The sequence below is a fragment of the Gadus chalcogrammus genome, chromosome 19 (genome assembly GCF_026213295.1).
Source record: "Gadus chalcogrammus isolate NIFS_2021 chromosome 19, NIFS_Gcha_1.0, whole genome shotgun sequence".
NCBI classification, from domain to species: Eukaryota; Metazoa; Chordata; class Actinopteri; order Gadiformes; family Gadidae; genus Gadus; species Gadus chalcogrammus.
In genome coordinates, this window is record NC_079430.1 from 6,319,134 (window position 1) to 6,340,498 (window position 21,365).

Below are 21,365 nucleotides of genomic sequence, written 5' to 3' on the forward strand. Positions count from 1 at the left end.
TTTATATCTGTGCATGTGTGTAAGTTCAAATTGTGTGTGTGCCTGTAAATTCACATTGTTTCTGTATGTGTGTACGTTCAGACTGTGTGTGTGTGTGTGTGTGTGTGTGTGTGTGTGTGTGTGTGTGTGTGTGTGTGTGTGTGTGTGTGTGTGTGTGTGTGTGTGTGTGTGTGTTCAGACTGTGCGTGTGTGTGTGTGTACGTTCAGACTGTGCGTGTTTGTGTGAGTTTAGATTACGTGTTTGTGTCTGCGTTAAGACAGTGTGTGTACTTTCACATTGTGCCTGTGTGTGTGTGTACGTTCACATTGTGCCTGTGTGTGTGTGTGTGTGTGAGTACGTTCAGACTGTGTGTGTGTTTACACATCAATATGTGAATCAGGAGGGCTGATGTCAACACTTAAACAGAGTTGTTGTTGTTTTGTTTATATTTTCCCTATGGCTCGCCGCAAAGTTAACAAATAAAGGGCACAAAGTTGGTTTGATTTCCAGGAGAGGAGACAAACCTTGAAACTGTCGTGTTTCGGGCTGCGATGTGTCTTCATCCCACTCGTAGCTCTCGTCAACCGAGGCTTTTCTACTGGAAGGTAAACAAAACATGTTTACAGCTTCTCAGAGTACTTGCCAAGACAGAGAGCAGATAAGGTGACTGCGCCCCATGATGCATACTGCTCGTACGCAAAGGAAATGGGTTGAATTAATCAGAAACTGTTGTTTTATATTTTCCCTTCATTACAAGCTGGCCACTAAAATGCCCATCGTAAAATGGTGTTTTCATCATAATAGTATGGTACAGCTAAACTGACGGCTCTGTCATCTAACTAAGATTATGGAAGGCCTGTCTTTAGCTTAACTATATATATTTTTTTGAATATTTGTAAAGTTGGCACTGTAACAAAATTGTATCTACAGTATATTATTGACGAAATAAAAAGCTATATCCCAAGGCCCTATCCCACTGTGGAAAAGGTTTTGCATCGTGTCAGTACCTTCTCCGGGCCTCGTCCAGGCTGGGGCCGAGGTCCTCAGCGTACTCCTCCACCTCGTCGGGGGCCTTGGAGAGGGTCGGCGACAGGCACACCGACATCCGGCCGTTCCCCGTCTCCATGCTCCCCCGCCCGCTGCTGGCGTAGCTGCTGAAGCTGCCCCGGGTCGCCGACCCCTGGACCACCACGTAGCCCCTCACATCGTCCACCTCGCTGCCGGGGGCCCCCCCCGCCTGCCCGTCGGCCTTCTCATCGTCTCGTTTGGCCCCGTCACCGTTGGAGAGAGGGCGTGGGGCCCGGTCCGCCGTGGGCCAGCTCTGTCCCCTGTGCAGAGGTCTGGGGAAGCCGGGGTCCTCTCCTCTTTCTGTGGGGCCCCTGGCTCGGCTCAGGGTCCGTGAGCCTCCGGAGGGTTCCTTCAAGGCCTCCGGCCGGGGCCCCGACCCCCAGGACTCACTGTTGGCGGGCCATCGGAGCGCGTCCATGGACAGGATGCTCCACTCTCTCTTGGGCTCGTCCCGCTGGGCCGGCGGCGCGGGTTCTGGGCTGCGGGCCGGCGGGCCCCTCCTCAGGGAGGGGGCCTCCCCGCTGGGGGTCTGGGCGGAGAAGACGGAGGAGGAGGAGGAGGAGGAGCGCTCGTGCGAGGAAGGGGTCTCCGGCGGCTGGGCGGGCGGCCAGTGGGGACCCAGGGGGCCGTGAGCGTCGGCTCTGGGGGTCTGCGGGGCTGGGGGGCCCCGCGGCGTGGAGCAGTTCTCCTGGCTGAGCGAGTCCACCCAGTCGTCCGGGGTCAGGAACCCGGCCCGCTGGCGTCTGCGGTGGTCCAGGCTGAGGCTGCGCTGGGGGTAGTCGTACGCGTCCGGGGCCCCCAGGCTCGTGGTCTTCCACAGGTGACGGCCGGGGGTCATTTCAAAGCGGTGCCCGGGTAAGGGGGTCGTGCCCCCGGGGCCCCTGCCGCGCTCGCCCTTGTGCGGCCGGCGGAGCGACGAAGACGCGTCAGAGCGCTCGACCCGGCTCCTCTGCCCGGCCGGCATCGCCTCCAGGTCGGGCCCGTCCACGCTCATCTCCACGCACGTGTCATCCACGCGCGTCGGGGGCGGCTTGGGAACGGCCGGGCGGGCTTTGGGATGTCGTGGCAGGCTGCCGACGGCGGCGGCGGCGTCGAAGTGTTCCGCGTATTGATCGTCCCGGGCGGGCGAGGGCGTGGAGAGGTTCCTCCTCCTCTTCTCCTCGGTGGACGCGTGGTTGCGTTGCCTCGTGCCGCGCGGGACTCGGAGGGAGCTATGGCGCTCCGGTCCTGTCTCGCCTGCGGGGGGCCACTGGCGCTCTGCCGACAGGTGCGGGAGGGTGAGTCTGTCGGTGGGCCGGCGCTCCGCCGCCGCGTCCCGATGCTTCGCGGGCGAGACGAGGGGGAACTGGGCGTGGGAGCCCCGGAAGGAGCTCCCACACGGGGCCCTTTGGAAGGGGTACAGCCCCGGGGACGAGGCTGACATGGGGCTGAGCCGGGGGGGGAGAGGGGGAGGAGTGGGAGCCCCCCAATTGGAGTAGACAGGCGACGCGAGATCCCAGCTCGCCCTGCTGTCCCGGTGGAGGCGGGGCAAGTAGCCGCCGCCGCCGCCGCCGCCGCCGCCGCCGCCGCCGCCGCCGCCACAGCCGCCGACGTACCTCTCCTGCAAGACCCGCCCCTCGACGCCTCCGTCCACGCCGTCGCCGCCATCTTCGGCGCCGCTCCCCCTCTCCAGCGTGTACTTGCGTAGCTCCCACTGCAGCGCCTCCCTCTCGTGGGCCAGCTGCAGGCAGCGGCTCAGGTTCCCCCGCTCCCTCTCGTGCTCCATCTGCAGCACCAGGCTGCTGGCCGTGGTGCGGGGCGCGACCCCCCCCGGGTACAGGGGGACGCCGGGCTCCGCCCCGCTCGCCGCGGTGACCGAGCTGCGGGCCGAGCTGCGCAGGGAGCCCCTCCAGTCGGAGCCGCCGTCCGCGCCGTCCCACAGGCTGTGCCCCGGCAGGGCCAGCAGGTGCTGCTCCGTCATGGAGCGCGCGCCGCGCCTGCCGTCGGGGCCCGGGGCGCGGCACGGCGCCGGAGGGAGCTCCACGGAGAGGACGCACGGGGCCCGCCGCCCCGCCTCCCCGCCCCGCCGGGAGGGCAGGGACGCCGAGCGCTGGAAGGCGGAGGAGCGGGACGAGCGCCGGCCCCCCCGCCCGGGGCCCTTCTTCTCGTCGTCGAGGGCGGAGGACAGCGACTGGCCGTCGCCGGGGGCCGCGAAGCGTCCGTCGGGGCCCCTGGTGATGAGCTCCAGGTGGGAGGAGAGGACGGAGGACGAGGCCCTGCTGAGCGATTTGGTTCTGCGCTGGGGGGTGGGGGGGGTGGGGAGGAGGTACTGGTGCTGGTGGTGCTGGGGGTGGAGGTGGTGGTGGTGGTGGTGGAGGGAGCCAGGCAGCAGCAGCTCCATGTGCTGCCCCTCACTATGGGGCGGGCTGCCTTTGCTGAAGTTACCGCTGTGGGACTGAGAGGAGGACGAGGAGGACGAAGAGGAAGAGGAGGTGGAGGAGGAGGTGGCGGGGTAGAGATTATGCGAGTGGAGGAGGCTTTTCTTCAGCACACTGTCTGGACTGCCGCCGCCTGCCGTCCGCCTGACGGAGGCAGAGGGGGGGGGGGGGGAGAGGAGCGGGGGAGAGGGGGGGGAGGGAGAGAGGAGATATTAAAAGAGGCAGAGGCAGTTATGTAAGGAGGGATGGAGGAACAGCAGCGCAGAGCATTAGAGGGAGAGACAGAGCGAGGACAGAACACCGCACCACACGTAACTGAGGCGGCAGCGAGGTACGATCAACGTGGAAATATTCACAATTCAAAGGAAGAATTCTTGGCAAAGGCCGTTCTTTTGTCGTTGGTGGCCTCACCCGTCCGTGGAATGCAGGAAATGGAATGAGGAAGTGGGTACTCACATGGAGGAGGGTTTATAGATGGAGCGCACAAGATCTGGAGAGGGGGGAGGGGAGGGAATATGGTGAGTGAGTTGGAGAGATGGCGTATGCATGACTCACAATGGATAGTAGCCTGTGCTGACCGAGACGTGTAAGAACCTTATCATCCCTAATAAGAAGCAATTAGCGAGGAGCGCCGCGGACAACAAGCTAACACTCCCTCTATCGGGGCGATGACAAATTACCCTAATTAGCGGGCGAACGCAAATGACATCAATAATGTTTCCCACGGATTGTCTGGGTGGTGGTGATGATGGCAGAGACGGGTGGGGGGGGGGGGGGGGGGTGTAATATTCACTCTGAACTCGAGCTATGATTAATGCAACGGAAGCAAACCACCCCCCATCCCGCACCCCCACCCACCCACCGGCGAGTTAATGATGACATCCCAGACGGGGGTGGTGTTCGTTCGTTCGTTCGTCGACGGCTGCTGCTGCCGTGAAGGACCGTGGTTGTGAGGGGGGAGAGGGGGGAGGGTGGAAGGGGAGAAGGGGGGGGGGGGGGGGGGGGGGGGGGGGGGTGGGCTTACCGTCTTTGTTCTGCTGCTTCCGCCGCCGCCTATCCCTCCGTCGGGCGACGAAGCAGGTGGCGGCCAGCAGCAGGAAGAGGACCAGCGCCATGAACAGCACGCCGCCCAGGACGCCGGCCAGCAAGGGCTGGGGGACGAGCTCGGAGAGCTGGGACGGCGCCGCGGCCCTCCCCGGGCCTGGAGGAGGCATCGGGTTAACGTTAGTATCATTAGTGTTATTACCATGCTCCACGCGCAGGTGGTGTGTGGGTTTAGCGCAATAACAAAGGGCGGACGGGGTCTTCGACGTGTCATTCGGGGGTGTGTGTGTGCCAGCCTTGAGGAAATGGATGATTGAAAAAAGACTAGAAGCAGACTCTGGCCCTGTGCGGGCTTACAGTTCAATCATTTTCCAGCTGAATAGAAGCAAATCGTTTGTATCCACGCTGGTCATTCACTTTCACTAACTCACTGTGAGAGACGCTCACACAGAGTTGCTTTACCGAGCGGTGGGTTCTGTCCTCGAAATGAGTTCCTGTCACTTATAATCCTGCATCTAGCATGTGCTTCTGGCTGGTGGCAGAAGTTGGCCTTAGGCAGTCAAAGCACTTTGCCATGGACCGTGCACTGGGAAAAGTCTGTTGTAGAGATTAAAAGGGTTATTCTACCACATATTACTGTCAACTTGTGTGTATAAGAACATGGATCAACCTGCTATCAGTTTGGCCAGTGGACTGTTCACTGGGTAAAGTCTGTTGTATAGATCTAACAGGTTATCCTACCACATGTGAGTGCACCAATATGTATAACGACATCGATGAACCTGCTATCAGTTTACCCAGTGGACTGTGCCAATCAGTGTTGCGGATCGATCCAAAATACATCTGGGTTGACGCTCCCACTTGTGATGTCACAAGGGGGAAGCTTTTTGTCAAAATAAATTCAAACCTGGTTGTTCAACAGGGGCCCTTCGATCAAACCCGTGATCAACTTAATTTCCCTGGGGAGCAGAAGCACTTCGGTGAGGATGCTAATGACGATGTCGACGTGTCTACGCAGGCCATCACACACAGCTGGCGAGTGCGTTCGCTCGCCAACTTTTGCACGCTCCAACCAAATCCTCCCGAGGAGCTAAACATATCTCTCCAACCGCATCTCATCCCGAGCTAATTATCTGTTACGCTCGGAAACAAATCCTACTCGCCGGAATTCAACGCTGTAACTGGAGATTATAGCGATCAAACTATGGATGAACATTATAAGGGTCAAAAATACATTTCACAGATGATTAGATAAGGGAATATGACTATATGAGAAAATGTATCTCTGCACTTAAACAAAGTAAAGTACATTTCCCATATTAGGCTACTTTTTGCAGCAGAACTTTTGAAATATAACTACAACTACAAGACTACACAAACTGGAACAATCAATTTACTTATCTTTTGCGTCAAAAATAATATGAAATGAAAGTGCCAATCTGTGGCTACTTGGCCAGCACGTGGAGAATATTCTAGGAATCCAAGAAATATATCAATTTATGTTTCAAAAGCACAAAGCACTGAACAATTATGTTTAAATAATTATATATTATTAACATCAAACACGTTTCTAGGTCAATCCTTAAGCTTGTGTGTATGTGTGTGTGTGTGTGTGTGTGTGTGTGTGTGTGTGTGTGTGTGTGTGTGTGTGTGTGTGTGTGTGTGTGTGTGTGTGTGTGTGTGTGTGTTTGAGTGTGTGTGCTGGTGTTAATTTAAAATGAGTACATCTTGTAAGTCTACAACGTCTCTAATGAACACTCTAGGTGACGGTGTTCACTTCCAGATCACTGAGATCATATAATATAACATCATACATTAATGCAGTATTGTAGAAAGTCTGTCTCCCATTCTTTTGAGACTTTCGTGGCGGGGATACCATCATCATTATCTCTACTAATGGCCAGAACCACCCTGGGGAACTGCTCCAAATATAGTCCACCTCAACACAGCAGAGAGAGAGAGAGAGAGAGAGAGAGAGAGAGAGAGAGAGAGAGAGAGAGAGAGAGAGAGAGAGAGAGAGAGAGAGAGAGAGAGAGAGAGAGAGAGAGAGAGAGAGAGAGAGAGAGAGAGAGAGAGAGAGAGAGAGAGAGAGAGAGAGAGAGAGAGAGTCACAGAGTGGTTGAGACATAGACGTGAGGAGAAGTGAGAAGACACGGTGTGAAAAGAAGGAGATACGAATACAAGCAGAAGCTGGAGGGGAGTGCAGGTACGGGAGGGGGGTGGGGTGGAGGTCGGGTGTGGGAGGGATGGTGGGGGAGGGGGTGGAGGTGGTGTGAGGGGGGTGGGGACGGTAGCAGAGGGGGGCCGTGTGGGGGCAGGTAGCGGGAGAACACCTACCCAGGGTGGAGACGTTGACGGATGGACTGGGCTCACTCAGCACCTCCCCGCGCCGAGACAGCAGCCGCAGCTCGTACACACTGTCCTGAGACACGCACACACACACACACACACACACACACATCAGGATGCATACAAATTAAGATACACATATACATGAACACACACACACACACACACACACACACACACACACGATCGCACGCAGACGCACACACATACACCACAGATGGATGCACACACACACACACACACCATAAGTTGCAGACACACACCCAAATACACAGACACACACGCACGCACGCGCGCGCATACACAGCAGGGGGGGACAGGGGATGAAACCCCACTTTGTCAACACGAGGCCGTGCCTGAAATGCTAATGAGCTTCATTTGAATGCATGTAGGGCCTGTGGAAGGGAGGTAGGGGGAGGGAGGGAGGGAGGGAGGGAGGGAGGGAGGGAGGGGAGAGAAGGGAGGGGGGAGAGGAGGGAGGGGGGGAGGGAGGGGAGAGGAGGGAGGGGGGGAGGGGGGGGGGAGAGGAGGGAGGGGAGAGGAGGAGAGGAGGGAGGGGGGGGAGGGAGGGCCTGTGGAAGGGAGGGAGGGGGGGAGGGAGGGAGGGGGAGGAGACGGGGGGAGGAGTGCGACAGGACGGCTGAGCAGAACCCAGCGGTGGACAGTCGGAGGGGGGGGGGGGGGGGGGGAATAACACGCTGGAGACTCCTGCCGCGCACACTGGGAATAATTGACATATCAAAGGGGGAAATTGCCGGGGTAGAACCCAGATAAAAATCTACCCCGCCCTGTGCACGACAAGCATAAACAGGCCCCTCTCCCTCACCCCTCACCCCTCTCCCCCTCACCCCTCTCCGCCTCACCCCTCCCCCCTCCCTGTGAGACGCCCGGTCGCTGAGGGGGTGCGGGTTGTGTGTGTAATAATAATAATAATAATAAATGACATTTATATAGCGCTTAATATATATATATCATATAGCTTAATAGTAGCGCCGGTTCTCTGGCACCACACTGCTACGTGACAGCGGGGGCTCGACCCGGCAACCCCAGGGCTGAAAGACAGCAGCCTTCTGGCAACGGGCCGTCGGGTTGTTCATAGCATTCTCACAATGAGAGGCCAGTTCGCTGGGTGAGCAATGAGTGGCTTATTCAGAACGAGTGCTAGCCACAACAAAACAACCCTATTTCGGCGCTGTAATAATTAGGCTACCTGCGATCTAATCACAGTGCCGGAAATAGCGCTTAATTATCTGTGTGTTTGTAGACTAAATATATTCTTGTTGTGTTGTCACTGGCACTCGTTTTGAATGAGTTTGCTAGTTGGAACTCCCTCTGGACGCACAATGATGAATTGAGAATTGAACAACACGTCTGAATCTGGAAGACCGGCAATTGCAGATTGACCGACATCTTGGTTTTTCCCTTCAAGGCATGGGGAGTGAGTATTTCCCTGGATGACAGTTGTCACTCCTCTCCTGCACTCAACAATCCTCACAGAATCTGGGCCAAAGCGCGGAACCGGGCTATTAAACGCTCAATCCGCCCCGAAGCCAGGGTTTGACCTGGCAACCCCCAGGATTGAAAGACAACCGCTCTAAATGCCAAGCAGAATGACTGGAGGCCTCGTGAGGTTTTCTTGCCTGAACCGCGGCGTCTTTTCAGATTCTAAACTGGAATGTATTATGCCAAAATGACAATGAGTGTACTGTACACGAGTGTGTCATATTCGGTTCACCACAATTGAGGAGCTTTAGCTGATGGTAAAAATAGACAACGTGAAAATGTTTCACATGCGTGCCGGGGGGGGGGGTTTGTCATTACCTTTCGCAGGCCGGGGACGGCGAACTCGATGGCGGCGGCGTTGATGTCCCGATCCAGGGTCAGCCATTCGCCGTTTGCGCCTCGAGACTGCAGAACCAGGGCTGTGATTGGTGGACGGTTGCTTGGGGGCGGGGCCCAATGCAGGATGACCCCCGTGGAGGTGCGGTTGACGGACAGGGCCCCCGGGGGACTCAAAGTGGCCCTTCTTGGAATCGGAGCATCTGAGGAGACGGAGAGAAATGTTTCAGTCTGATACCCCTCTAGACGGGGGGTTCCCCAAACGTTTCATCTCTGTTCAAAAGGAAAAGTCTTTTTGGGACTGGGAACCCCAGACTCTGAGCTCTGAGCACATCAAGAAAGTGGATATTTTTGTTTTTTCAGGGTTATTTGCGACCTCAAAGCAGCCTGAATAGAGTCTAGACAAGCATTGATTGGCACTATGGCCATTCGAAGACCACCAAGACACGCACAACATGTCGCCGACCAGTCTACATTCATCGAGAAGATACCGAGACTTCATAGAGAGCGGAGAGGAGCTCATGGCCAGCTTTAGATTGTCACATGTGAAGAGAGCAACGTGCGTCCGTCTGGAGTGAAACCCAGAGGTGCAGAGAACTGTGCGGTGTGTCCGCACAGGTCCAGTATTTATAAGTCAGAGGATCGATGAGTGAATCAAAACACACGCTGTCAACTCATCTCGCCCGATCTGACAGAGGGAGGATCGAGCGACGGCCACGAAGCTATTGATTGTTTTCTAAAAAAAAGATATATATCCATGCGTGATGAGATCTGATCGATGGCTTGGCGCTGGAATGTGAGAACTGGAGCAGCGGTGCCACATGCTCCGAGTGCGTACAGGCAGCTGCTGACGCTCTGATGCAGGGAGGCGCTCAGAGGAGAGCCGGAACCGTCTCAGCGGTTAGGGCCGAGCGGATGAGCTGAACCCCGATGTCCGCAGGGCCTATCTGTAGGCATCCCTGAGCGAGAGGCCTTCACCCCTACCGGCAGCTTAAAGAGCCAGGGAGCCCACTGCTTCAGAAGGAGTCTGACATCTCCTAAATAACGCTACCCGTGTTCACAGCAGAGCGGTACAATCACAGTGTTTTAGGGAAAACATAGGATTTTACCCCTTTTTTCTCTAAATTGGGGACTTATTTCCGTAACAGTGATAAAATGGCATATTTATTTCTATGATTGGATCATATAAGACAAATGCTCATGTTTAAAAAAAAAATTGGTTTTGGGTTCAATGACGTGTCGGTATTCGGTGGGAGCCACTTTGGATATGAACATTCGTGAAGTAGGGTTCGGTCTTTGGTGACTTGCTCAGGGACACCTCCCCCCTCAACGAGGAGGCGCCAGCGGCGATCGAACCAGCAACCTTCCGGACCGTCCAAAAGAGTACAGACGACTAACCCCGAGCCCCGCCTGAAGCCATGTCTCCCGACACGACTCAACCATAACGTGGATATGGACCATAAGGAGGGGGGTGAGAAGGCCACCCACCCAGGGTGCGCACGGTGACCAGCTCGCTGAAGGGCCCGGCCCCGGCGGCGTTCTGGGCCAGCACGCTGAACTGGTAGTGGGTGGCGGGGGCCAGCCCGGTCACCTGGTGGCGGGCCCCCGAGGCGGGGGGGACCGACACGTTGAACCAACCCTGGTGCTGCCGCTTCGTCCCCTGCTCCTCGGAGCTGAGGTTGTCCCGCCGGGGGCTGCCGTGGAGAGGGGAGACCTGCTTGAACCTACAGAGACAGAGAGAGAGAGAGTGAGAGTGAGAGAGAGAGAGAGAGAGAGACATGAGGAGTGAGTAAGCGAGAAGAAGGAGGAGGGCGAGGGAGAGAGAAAGAGAAAGAGAGAAATTATACAGAAGGGCGAGGGGGAGATAAAAGGTAGATATAAGGGATAAAGGAGGGAGATGAAGGGAGATAGGAGTAAACAAGAGATGGGAAGCGTGACTGAAAGAGATAGAGGGGGAGATAGGAAAATACAGAGAGAGAGAGAGAGAGAGAGAGAGAGAGTGAGGGAGAGAGAGGGAGAGAGAGGGAGAGAGAGTGAGGGAGAGAGAGGGAGAGAGAGTGAGGGAGAAATGCTAGAGAGAGAGAGAGAGAGAGAGAGTAAAAGGGCGAGCAAGGTATTCCAGGCTTATGAAAGATAGCATTGAAGATTGGTCATGAAACATTCACTCACACGCACACACGTTATTCTGCTGAAAGAAGAAGCAAAGCATTATGGTCCAAGACCCAGAGGACTTTAAATAAATTGTGGTAATTGTCAAAAAAAAAATACTGAAACTTCAGACCCTCGGGCCTGGATCAACAAATTAAGAACCTTTTATCCTTAACATGGATTCACCCGATGCATCTGCTTCAGAGAGCAGGTTAGAGATAATAGAGCTGAACTGTAACCAAGGGAGACGCTGGTGGACTTCTATTAGCTGTGCAGACACGCTGTGAATAGCCTAGAGCATCAATTGGTGGATGCATTTATGACCATTAATATATTATATATATGAATGACATAATATTTATAGATATATTTTAAAAAATCGCTTATAGAATTTCCTAAATATATCTTGGCAGCAATTGCTACGATTTCACATGAAAAATGTGACTTGTGTTGATGTTATTGATGGCATTATATTTTGATGACAGTTTTATAACTCAGTAGTCGATTTCAAAGTTTGCATATTAGAATATAACAAAATGTATACACATACTGCCCCATGGTTACTGTACCCCACCAGGCTATCTCCATGGTTACTGTACCCCACCAGGCTATCTCCATGGTTACTCCATGGTATATATATATGTAAGGGATAATGCCCAACGAGGTGTCCATTATCAGGAATTAATGGACGACGTGGAGGCGTGAACCGTCCGACGCGAAGTGGACTTTTGCCTCCGCAAAGTCCATTCAATCCTGATAATGGACACCTCGAAGGGCATTATCCCGTTTATACCACGGTCACTTACCAACGGTGACCAAATTAAGACCATTAATTTATATTTTCGTGCGTTTTACAATCCAAATATAAAGTTTTCCACAAAACATAAATTGGTTCAACTGAGGGTCTGACTAATACCCGGAACCACCATTACACGCCCGTTGGGTTCTGTATATATATATATATATATATATATATATATATATATATATATATATATATATATATATATATATGTGTGTGTGTGTGTGTGTGTGTGTGTGTGTGTGTGTGTGTGTGTGTGTGTGTGTGTGTGTGTGTGTGTGTGCGTGTGTGCGCTCACCACACTGAGTACATCTGTGCTGATCCTCCGTCGTAGCCGGGCTCCCAGGAGACGTCAGCGACCCTGGGCCCCGGGGCCACAGACAGAGAGGTGGCGGCGTGGGGCGTGGTTCCTGTCCGCGCATCAAGACACTTCATTATTTACTGTTTAGCCATCGTTAGTGGTAGACGCTATCATCCCTAACGGCTTGCAGGGGATACTTGGGCCCAATCCCATTTCTACCCCTTACCCCTTCCCCTTACCCATCCCCCTTGTTTTGACGGGGTAAGGGGAAGGGGTAAGGGGTAAGGGGTAAGGGGTAGAAATGGGATTGGGCCTTGATATATAAATGGGTCACTCAGGACTTATCTAATGACTCAGGTAGGGGTTAGGAGCTTAGTGCTCACGGACGCCTACAGGTGAGGCCGTGGAAAGAATGGGAATCGAACCCGGAACCATTGGATGAGAGTCAAATTGGATTCTTAATAATGTATGCATGCGATCACAGTATTGCAGGACACTCTGCATAAAGGCCTTCCCAGTAAAGCATTGGGTTTGTAAAATATGGACAAAGCCATTGTCTGTTTGACTAACAGCCAAAAGGATCCGGGTTTGATTCCCATATGCCCACAGTCTGTCATTGTATCCAAATTCTCTCTCTGATTCCTTAAATACACTAAATTAATTCACAATCTCACTCCTAACTGTTTCTTAATGAAGTGCATCCAAACAGTCTTCAGAAGGCTCTTAGCGTCTGCTAAACCATTACTCTCAATACATCATCATCATTACATTAATATATTATAAACTCTGTGGTGGTGGGCCTAAAGAAATCAGCTAGATTCGGAAAGCATCCAAACAAAAGAAATCCATCCAAAGCGGACCCAACCGAAACACAGGACCACCCAGCTGGCTTTAACAACAGGTCCTTCTAGCCCTGTGTCAGACTCAGACTGAGATAGACAAGACAGGTAGGCCTCAACACACTGAGGCCCCGTCCACACGGAGCCCAAAACCATCCGGCTTCAATTTACGCGGTTCAGGAATATCTCCGTAAAGACGGAGTCATTGCGAAACCGCATCGATCCGTAGAAACGGTGTTGTACACATTCCAGGCCCATAAGGGGCGCTGCTTCTGCTACAGAAATCCATAAAGGCTGCCTGTTTTTTACAAACATACAGTCCGAGAAGAACCAGTAACACGAACGAGCTCTTCTACAAAGATTGATCTAAATAGATTTGGTGTATTTTTCCGTTTCTTTGCTGCAGAATCATCACAAGCATGTTGTTGTGAGTTCTGAGACGCCGCAGGCTTAAGAGGTCATTGGCTAGAGGGTCAAGGGGTGGGGCGATGACGTCATCGTTTGCGTTTCAGGTGTCCACACGTGAAACACAAAGGCATAGGTCCGGATAGATTTGAAACCACCCTGGGACATGGTTTCAGAAATGTGCGGTTTCGGACACCGGATTCACCAGCTCCGTCTGGACGGTCGGCCTCAGACTTCAACAAAAAATTGGCTCTGTGTGGACGGGGCCTGAGATACACATTAGAGGTGGCATATTATGCCACCAGTTGCGAGTGCGATTAGCCGTTGCAAGCCGTTTTTGGCTCTTCTGACATCAGAAGTGGGCGTGTCCACCTAGATGTATGGCTAGACGAGCAACGTTTGCTTAATTCCACAGGCTACGCTCTATCCAGCATACATCTAGGCGGACACGCCTAGATGTTTTCAAAACGGCGTGTAACGGCTTGTAACGGCTAATCACACTCACACCTGGTGGTATAATATGGGCCCTTTAAACCCCATCCCCCCCCCCTCACCCAGCACCAGCACCAGGGTGGAGGCGGAGACGGACGCCACCCGGTTGGACACGCTGCACTCCCAGGCCCCTTGGTGGCCCTTGGTGAGGGGCTGCAGCAGCAGGGAGCCGTTACCGGTCACCTGGAAGCTGGGGGCCACGGGGCCCTCAATCACCTGGTGTTGTGGAAGAGACAGAGCAGGGGTCAGAGGTCATGGGGGGAGGTCATGGGGTTAATCAGGCTGATAACTAGTTATACCACAGGGAGCACAGTAGAAGAATCAATGTTCTGTTTGTGGAGGAACGTGCGTGCGTGCGTGTTGGGGGGAAGGAGGGGCGGGGGGTCGTTGAGACGGATCAATGAATCATGTCTGTGTTTGTGCTCAGGGAATAATGATTGTGTGTGTGTGTGTGTGTGTGTGTGTGTGTGTGTGTGTTGAGGGAGATTATTGAATGTACGTAAGTGAATTTGTGTGTGTGTGTGTGTGTGTGTGTGTGTGTGTGTGTGTGTGTGTGTGTGTGTGTGTGTGTGTGTGTGTGTGTGTGTGTGTGTGTGTGTGTGTGTGTGTGTGTGTGTGTGTGTGTGTGTGTGTGTGTGTGTGTAAATAGACGTGCGTCTAAGTGTGACATGAATCACATTATATGCATGCACATGCAGGTGTCAACGCACATCCATTAAAGATTAGGTCATCCTCCAAAAGACAACCATAAGGATATCGCCTCACACACACACACACACACACACACACACACACACACACACACACACACACACACACACACACACACACACACACACACACACACACACACACACACACACACACACACACACACACACACACAGATCCACCCCCAACACACAAACAGATCTGTCCCTCACACACACACACACACACACACATAGGCACACTAACACAGCCCCCCCCACCAGGAGCCGGGACCCTCACCTTCCTCCAGGTAACCCTGGTGTCCGGACCTCCCTCTCCCTGGCAGGGGATGAGCAGAGCTCTGCCCATCTCCTGCTGGTACTGCTGCTGGGGGGGTGAGCGGAACGAAGGGGGTCCCTGGGGAGACCAGAGGGCAGGCTCAGAACAACGCAATGATAACAGTGACTCACACTCAGTGTAGCCTCCACAAGACACCCACAACCTTTATCTGTGTGTGTGTGTGTGTGTGTGTGTGTGTGTGTGTGTGTGTGTATGTGTCTGTGTGTCTGTGTGTCTGTGTGTCTGTGTGTCTGTGTGTCTGTGTGTGTGTGTGTGTACAATAATTATAATGAAAATGATAAATAATTAATTACATCTCTCTAGCCCTTTTTAAGACTCCTTAAGCACTTTACATGGTGTGTGTGTGTGTGTGTGTGTGTGTGTGTGTGTGTGTGTGTGTGTGTGTGTGTGTGTGTGTGTGTGTGTGTGTGTGTGTGTGTGTGTGTGTGTGTGTGTGTGTGTGTGTGTGTGTGTGTGTGTGTCTCTTAGGGAGGATATCCCCCCTCATCCACCACCAGTCCCCCCCCCCCAGTCATGCACGGCAGCCTGTGTGACTCAGAACACCCAGCACACACTGACTAACCCCTGGGGAGGAGAGGAGTGAAAGTGCCCAATCAGAGACCAGGAGATGATTAGGGGGGTGGGGGGGAGTGGTCGGCATAAAGACCCAGGCTGAGGACTTGGTCAGGTTAGCCCTCCTACTCCTGGGATCTTCAGTGACCACGGGGAGTCAGGGCCCTCAGTGTTACGTCTCCTTCTAGAGCCTGATTACTGCCGCTGCTACCCCTGCCTGAGCACAAGATTACCCTAATGACGGAGGAATTAGCCGCACAATTAATTCCTCCAGCGAGGCCCCGGTGTGATAAGTCGTAAGTTGACTTTTGTTCCCGCCAAAGGGCCCACACATGGCAGCTAAAGGTCGGCGCAAATGTCAGTTTTTTTGTGTGGAGGTTTTAATTCACGGTGACAGCCGCATTTGCCGGTCGATTAGCGAGGACTTTTAATGCGCTGGAGAGAATACACTTTAACGTATAATTTACCGCCGTTTACTGGTCCGGACGCCGGTGATTTCTATAGGCTGATGCCCAGACCTGGGGCTGTTAGGTGAGTCATTCCGCCGCACAATACGCCCGTTTCATATCCTTTTAGATGACTGGTAGAAGTGGGAAAAGCATGGCTGATTCTTAGAAATCATGTTCTGTAAACATGCAATGTCATCGTTGAATTTTTCATTCATTTCTCATGTGTGCATCATTTATCTTTTTTTTGGTCTTTTTTTGTACATATTTATGATTTATTGTGTTATGTTTTCCAGGGTAATATATCATCTAATATCTGTCATATCTTGTAATATTTGTATTTGCTAATCCTCCGTTTTATTTGTATGCATGTATATTTGAACCGTCTATTGTGGTTGTACTGTCAGTGATCACCTCCACTGTTACAGACCAGCATCGTGGCTTCCTGCCGCGCAACACTGGCTACTTTTTAAAGCGTAGCATGGAAGACCAGTTGGTTCTGGTAGAGGCATCGGAGGGCCAGTAGGGGGGGCTCATCCCAAACGCCCCAGGACAGAGACGCACACACTGTTCGGTCGAAGACCACCGTCTTTGGGCGGAGATGGAACCCCAAGGACCTAACTTCCTCTGGTCACTTAAGAGACCATGTTGCTCACCGCAAGAGCAAGGCTGTTACCCCGGCGTCCTGGCCTACTTCCCTAACAGCCTCTGGTACCAACATGGCCCCCTAAGCATCACCCGCTCTCTGATTGGATAGATTCATAATTCCAGTGGTTGGTGGTGGATGAGGTGTCATACACACACTCACTGTGCAAAGCGCTTTTGGTACCTGGGAAAGCACTGTTTATATGCAATTAAATGGAAATAGATTAAAATATCGCCTCATAGCATAATCACCTAAGTCATAACTTGGCCAAATTGTGATATCTAACATAACGCTACTCTCCCAATGCTGCTGGTTCACTGTGCCTCATTGGCTATATCCTAAGCCAATCAGAGTGCTTTTTACATTCCATAATCACTATCTGCCGTAGTCTTAGGCATTTTTGAAGCTAAATGTAAGATGAACCCTAAAATTTGGCAGTGATGCTATGAGGAGAACAATATGCCCCCATCCCCGTTCCCAGTGAGTCCACACCTGCAGGAGGACGCGTGTGGCCCCAGAGGGGCCCATGGACCCGTAGCTGTTGGCGGGCGTGCACCTGTACACGCCTGCAGAGTCCTCGTTGACGGTCGCCATGGACAACGACCCCTCAGAGGTCATGGTCCACCCTGGGTACTATGGAAAGAAGCACAAAAGTCGATGGTTGTTTAGTAAGTGGTGATTTACACACTAAGGCGTTCAATAAGACTATCATTTTTCTAGTTCTGATTCTTCTGATTTGTGATGGATTTATTTCTAACAAGCTAAGAGGGTAGGAAAGAAAGAGGAAAAATCACTGACAGAAAGAGAGAAAGAAGGAAAGAGAAAGAAAGAGCGAAAGAAAGAATATCATTTAAGATGGAAAGAAAGTGAGGGAAAGACAATTAATGGAAATGAAGGTAGAAGGAGAGAGAAAGAAAAATTATATAAATTAAGATAAGAGGGATAAAGGATGAGAATGAAAAAACTGTTACTGTAACCCTAGCCCCATCTATATCATGTGATGATATAATTTTAGTTTCACACAGACTGAAAATAAGATATGATAATATAAAATGCAGGAAGGAGTCTCTTCTTGACATAATCCACCCCCTCAAATACTGGAGAGTTGTTGTGTTGTTGTTTCTACATTATGCTGCAGTTCTGTTCTACCTGGTGAGTCACCTTGACTGGTGTAAACATCCTCAACACACACACACACACACACACACACACACACACACACACACACACACACACACACACACACACACACACACACACACACACACACACACACACACACACACACACACACACACACACCCGGGGTCGATATACAGGTGGTTCACCTGTGCCATCCAGTCTTAACACGATGAATGATTGATTCATTGATAGTCCTGTGAACTTATTTTTGATCGTGTAGAAACCTTCAAAGACACTTAGTCTCAGAACGTTAGTCTCTGGACAGTTCGTCTCCCCGACAGCTGCAGGAGACGTACCAGTGCTGGCCGAGTTGGTGTTTGCTGCTAGCCAGTGACAAACTTACAGTCCCCGTTCTCCAGAGGGGATGGCAGGGACTGTTTGGCCTGAACAAAATCAGGTGTAATTGCCCAGTTAACTGAAGCAGCAGATTGTTTGGTTTGACTATAAAACAGATGACACACACAGAAACACACTTCACTATGTCTCTGTCTCTGTGTGTCATCTGGACCTCGACTCGGAGGCCCCTCGTCGAGTGTGGGGTGATACTGACTTTTTGGCTTTTATGCCGTTATCTCTGCCACGTAGGTTGCTGCTTTCAAACAGATGGATGATTATACATACACACACACACACACACACACACACACACACACACACACACACACACACACACACACACACACACACACACACACACACACACACACACACACACACACACACACACCCCTACACACACACAGACAGCGGTGTGTGCTTGATGTCCACAGCTGCCACGCAGGGCAGGGGTGTGCGTGGGCGTGCGGTTGGTGAGGTCGAGTGAACAGTGAATTCAACACGTGGGCAGCTGGAGCCGTTCATTTCTTACGATGGAGACGAGGTCGTGACGACCGGGCTGTTCTTTTTGCACAACGCATACAAAGAACCTCCTGAACTTCGAAGCACTAAACTTATGTTTGTGAATGCGCAGAGGTATTTGTGAATGTGTACGGGTTCTCGTTATTACTCAGCCGGATGTCGTTTCATTTGCAAAGACGCACTGTGTCCTATCAAACCACACGGTGTTAACCTAGTCCAATCTAACCCGGTCGGGTCTAATTCGGTCCTTGTTTGTGGACTAACCAGGGTGACGTCCAGGGGAGATCCGTCTTTGGTCCAGTCTACGTGGAGCAGCGGGGGATTGGCTAAGAAGGGACATGTGATCAGACCTCTCATCCCGGTGGGCAGGTAGGTCTCCCTGGGCATCGGCAGGGCCTGGGCCGGATCTGAGAGGAAATATCAATCATTAATACTGTATAATGTGTCATTGATTACCATCACTTGAATCAAACCAGGCTCCAAAATAATTGGATAGTTAACTTCTTAGAAATAAGTTAGTAGTTGCTAATAAATCGTCACCATGCATATATACCCCAAAAGATTATACGTTTTAGAAACTATTGATTGCTCATGAAAATTATTATTTTTTCTTTGTATTTTTCAATGGCAAACAATATCCCAAAAGTACAACAAAACATGCACAACAACCAGAAACAAAAAACAGAAGTCAAGAAAGACAACATTTGGACACAACAACAAAGAAAAACATCAGCATAGAGTGAGCGACTCACGCATCACTGTGAGGTCAGCTGATGCGGTGGGCGGGGCTAGCAGGCCATTGGTGGGCATACAGGTGTACTTCCCAGAATCCTCTGGGGTGAGTGTGGAGATGTGCAGAGATCCATCCACCATAATCTTCACACGGGATTTAAGAGACCTTAGAGGAAAACCACAACAACAACGACATTGCATGAATATGTATCATTAAGTCAGAGCATGAACCTCTAAGGGAATAAAACATTATATTTTTGTTATTATTATTATCACGCCGATTTTGAAGTTGTTGTTTAGAGCGGAGCCAAACTGTTCCTGCAGCCATGTAGCGTAGGAGTTGTATTCTATGACTTATTCACCAGTGAAAACCAGGATGTTATGGAAATTTTTTGTTTCAACAAGATTAGGCGGAGAAGATGCACCCACACAGTTTTTAGATATCGCTGCAGTTAAGTAACAGTCCATGAAGCCCAAGTAAGTCACACATATACCCCAGTACAGTAACACAGACACACACAAACCCACCTACACACACACGGTGTGCATGTGTAAAGTTGTGGTGCTTTTTTTTTTTTAACTTGCCCTCCTGAAGGTTTCTTATAATTGTGTGTTTTTGCAAACTGCCAAGCTCAGAAGTCTCTTTGAAAAAAAAAAAAAAAAAAAATTATATTTCCATCATTTGAGTCATTGAGATGGGGCTATTTACATGCGTTTGATTTGATTATAAATGTTCAAATGCTGTAACATGATCTGACTATAGCATATTGTGCCTGTTTCTTTTCGCCTGCTTCTCATGTTACCATATCTTCTTACAACAATGTAAACTGGAAAAATAGAGTATATTATAATATACTGTATGAGCTTTACTCCTACTGCTACTATATAAAGAACCTAACGCCTCAATCACTTACAAAGCACACGTTATGCGACCGAAAATGACAGCAAAGTATCAAATTGGCGTCTCATCCGACACCATAATCTCCAAGGATTACCTCTTGATTCGTCTGTGCGCGGTAAAAGGCGTGCTACATTAAAATACAGACAGGCCTCGCTGACGGGTGGTTTAACTCACTCTATATGATGGACGTTTTCCTGCCCTTTCCTCCACACGTAGGTCATGTTGGGGGGGTCAGCGATAGCCTTGCATGTAAGATCTGCGTTCTGGGACATGTTGAGGGAGGCGCTCCTGGGTGGGATGACGATCACCGGGGGACCTGGGAGAACAAAAAGTTGAATTCCCCTTGAAAGGTAAGGCAAAGTGAGTAAATTCAGACAAAGTGAGTAAGTTAAGGCAAAGTGAGTAAGTTCAGGCAAAGTAAGCGTCGAACACAAAGGCCATTCAGAGTGCTTTAGGGAGGCCAGAGAGGAGAATAACTCAAGGGCAATTAAAGGAATCATTTAAAAATAAAATGTAAGCATATAACAGTAAATTGTTATGAATTAAAGGTAAAATATCAAATAAGGTATAAAACAGAGAATAACCGGTCAAAGCAGTCAATGGTCGATTCATTACAGGGTTTACGTTTCCTAATGTCTGCTTATATTATGCTATATTGCTATTTGCACTCACTATCCTGATCTGCACTGAGTGTATGTGTTTACCTACACTACCCCTTATTTCCATCACTACCACCCTTTGTGTGACAAGCTGGTATTCACATAATGGAAAGCATTGAATATAAACCAGATGCTGCACTAAAACAAAGCTTTCTACAATATTTGAAGGCATACAATCTGAGTTTGGGATGAAGCTGATATCTAATCCCCATGGCTTATGATACGACGAGATGTGCACACACGCTCAGATTCAATATTTATTGTGTCTACTATGGTGAGGTCATTTCCTGGCATTGTGCCAAGTTACGTTACAAGTGGAAAAACGATATAGCCCAGTAAAATACTACACGGGCTGCTTCCATACATCATCCTTACACCATACACTTTCCACCTTGCTGAATTATCCTCATGGTCTTTTAGCAGGGAGCTAAACAGCTGCGTACAGGAATCTGTCATCTGTCAAAGGGACATCGAGAGAGAAACGGACTAACCCTATGTTCTAAATAAACACGCATCATCCAGGCATAATCATCTGTAATCACGGATGACGGTTTATGAAATTAAACGCTGGATGGATGGGCGCGGATGACGGGTCGGGATTACTTTAGGCTTTTCAAAAGAGACGACTTCTGCTCTGGCGGAGCGGTCTATTAAT

General features: G+C 51.1%; 1 protein-coding gene across 1 annotated transcript in view; it reads right to left on the reverse strand.

The window, feature by feature from the left end:
* The window catches only part of LOC130372137 (uncharacterized), a 47,789-nt gene that overhangs the window by 3,362 nt on the left and 23,062 nt on the right, over nucleotides 1-21,365 (reverse strand). Inside the window, exons 7-20 of the mRNA XM_056577931.1 lie at nucleotides 20,226-20,367; nucleotides 19,171-19,316; nucleotides 18,683-18,825; nucleotides 16,871-17,011; nucleotides 14,675-14,791; nucleotides 13,747-13,900; nucleotides 11,946-12,057; nucleotides 10,186-10,421; nucleotides 8,680-8,900; nucleotides 6,847-6,931; nucleotides 4,490-4,666; nucleotides 3,922-3,955; nucleotides 988-3,609; nucleotides 505-578 (exon numbers count right to left, since the gene is read on the reverse strand). Coding sequence (XP_056433906.1) covers nucleotides 505-578; nucleotides 988-3,609; nucleotides 3,922-3,955; nucleotides 4,490-4,666; nucleotides 6,847-6,931; nucleotides 8,680-8,900; nucleotides 10,186-10,421; nucleotides 11,946-12,057; nucleotides 13,747-13,900; nucleotides 14,675-14,791; nucleotides 16,871-17,011; nucleotides 18,683-18,825; nucleotides 19,171-19,316; nucleotides 20,226-20,367 — 4,404 coding nt within the window. The remainder of the gene's footprint in view (nucleotides 1-504; nucleotides 579-987; nucleotides 3,610-3,921; nucleotides 3,956-4,489; nucleotides 4,667-6,846; nucleotides 6,932-8,679; nucleotides 8,901-10,185; nucleotides 10,422-11,945; nucleotides 12,058-13,746; nucleotides 13,901-14,674; nucleotides 14,792-16,870; nucleotides 17,012-18,682; nucleotides 18,826-19,170; nucleotides 19,317-20,225; nucleotides 20,368-21,365) is intronic.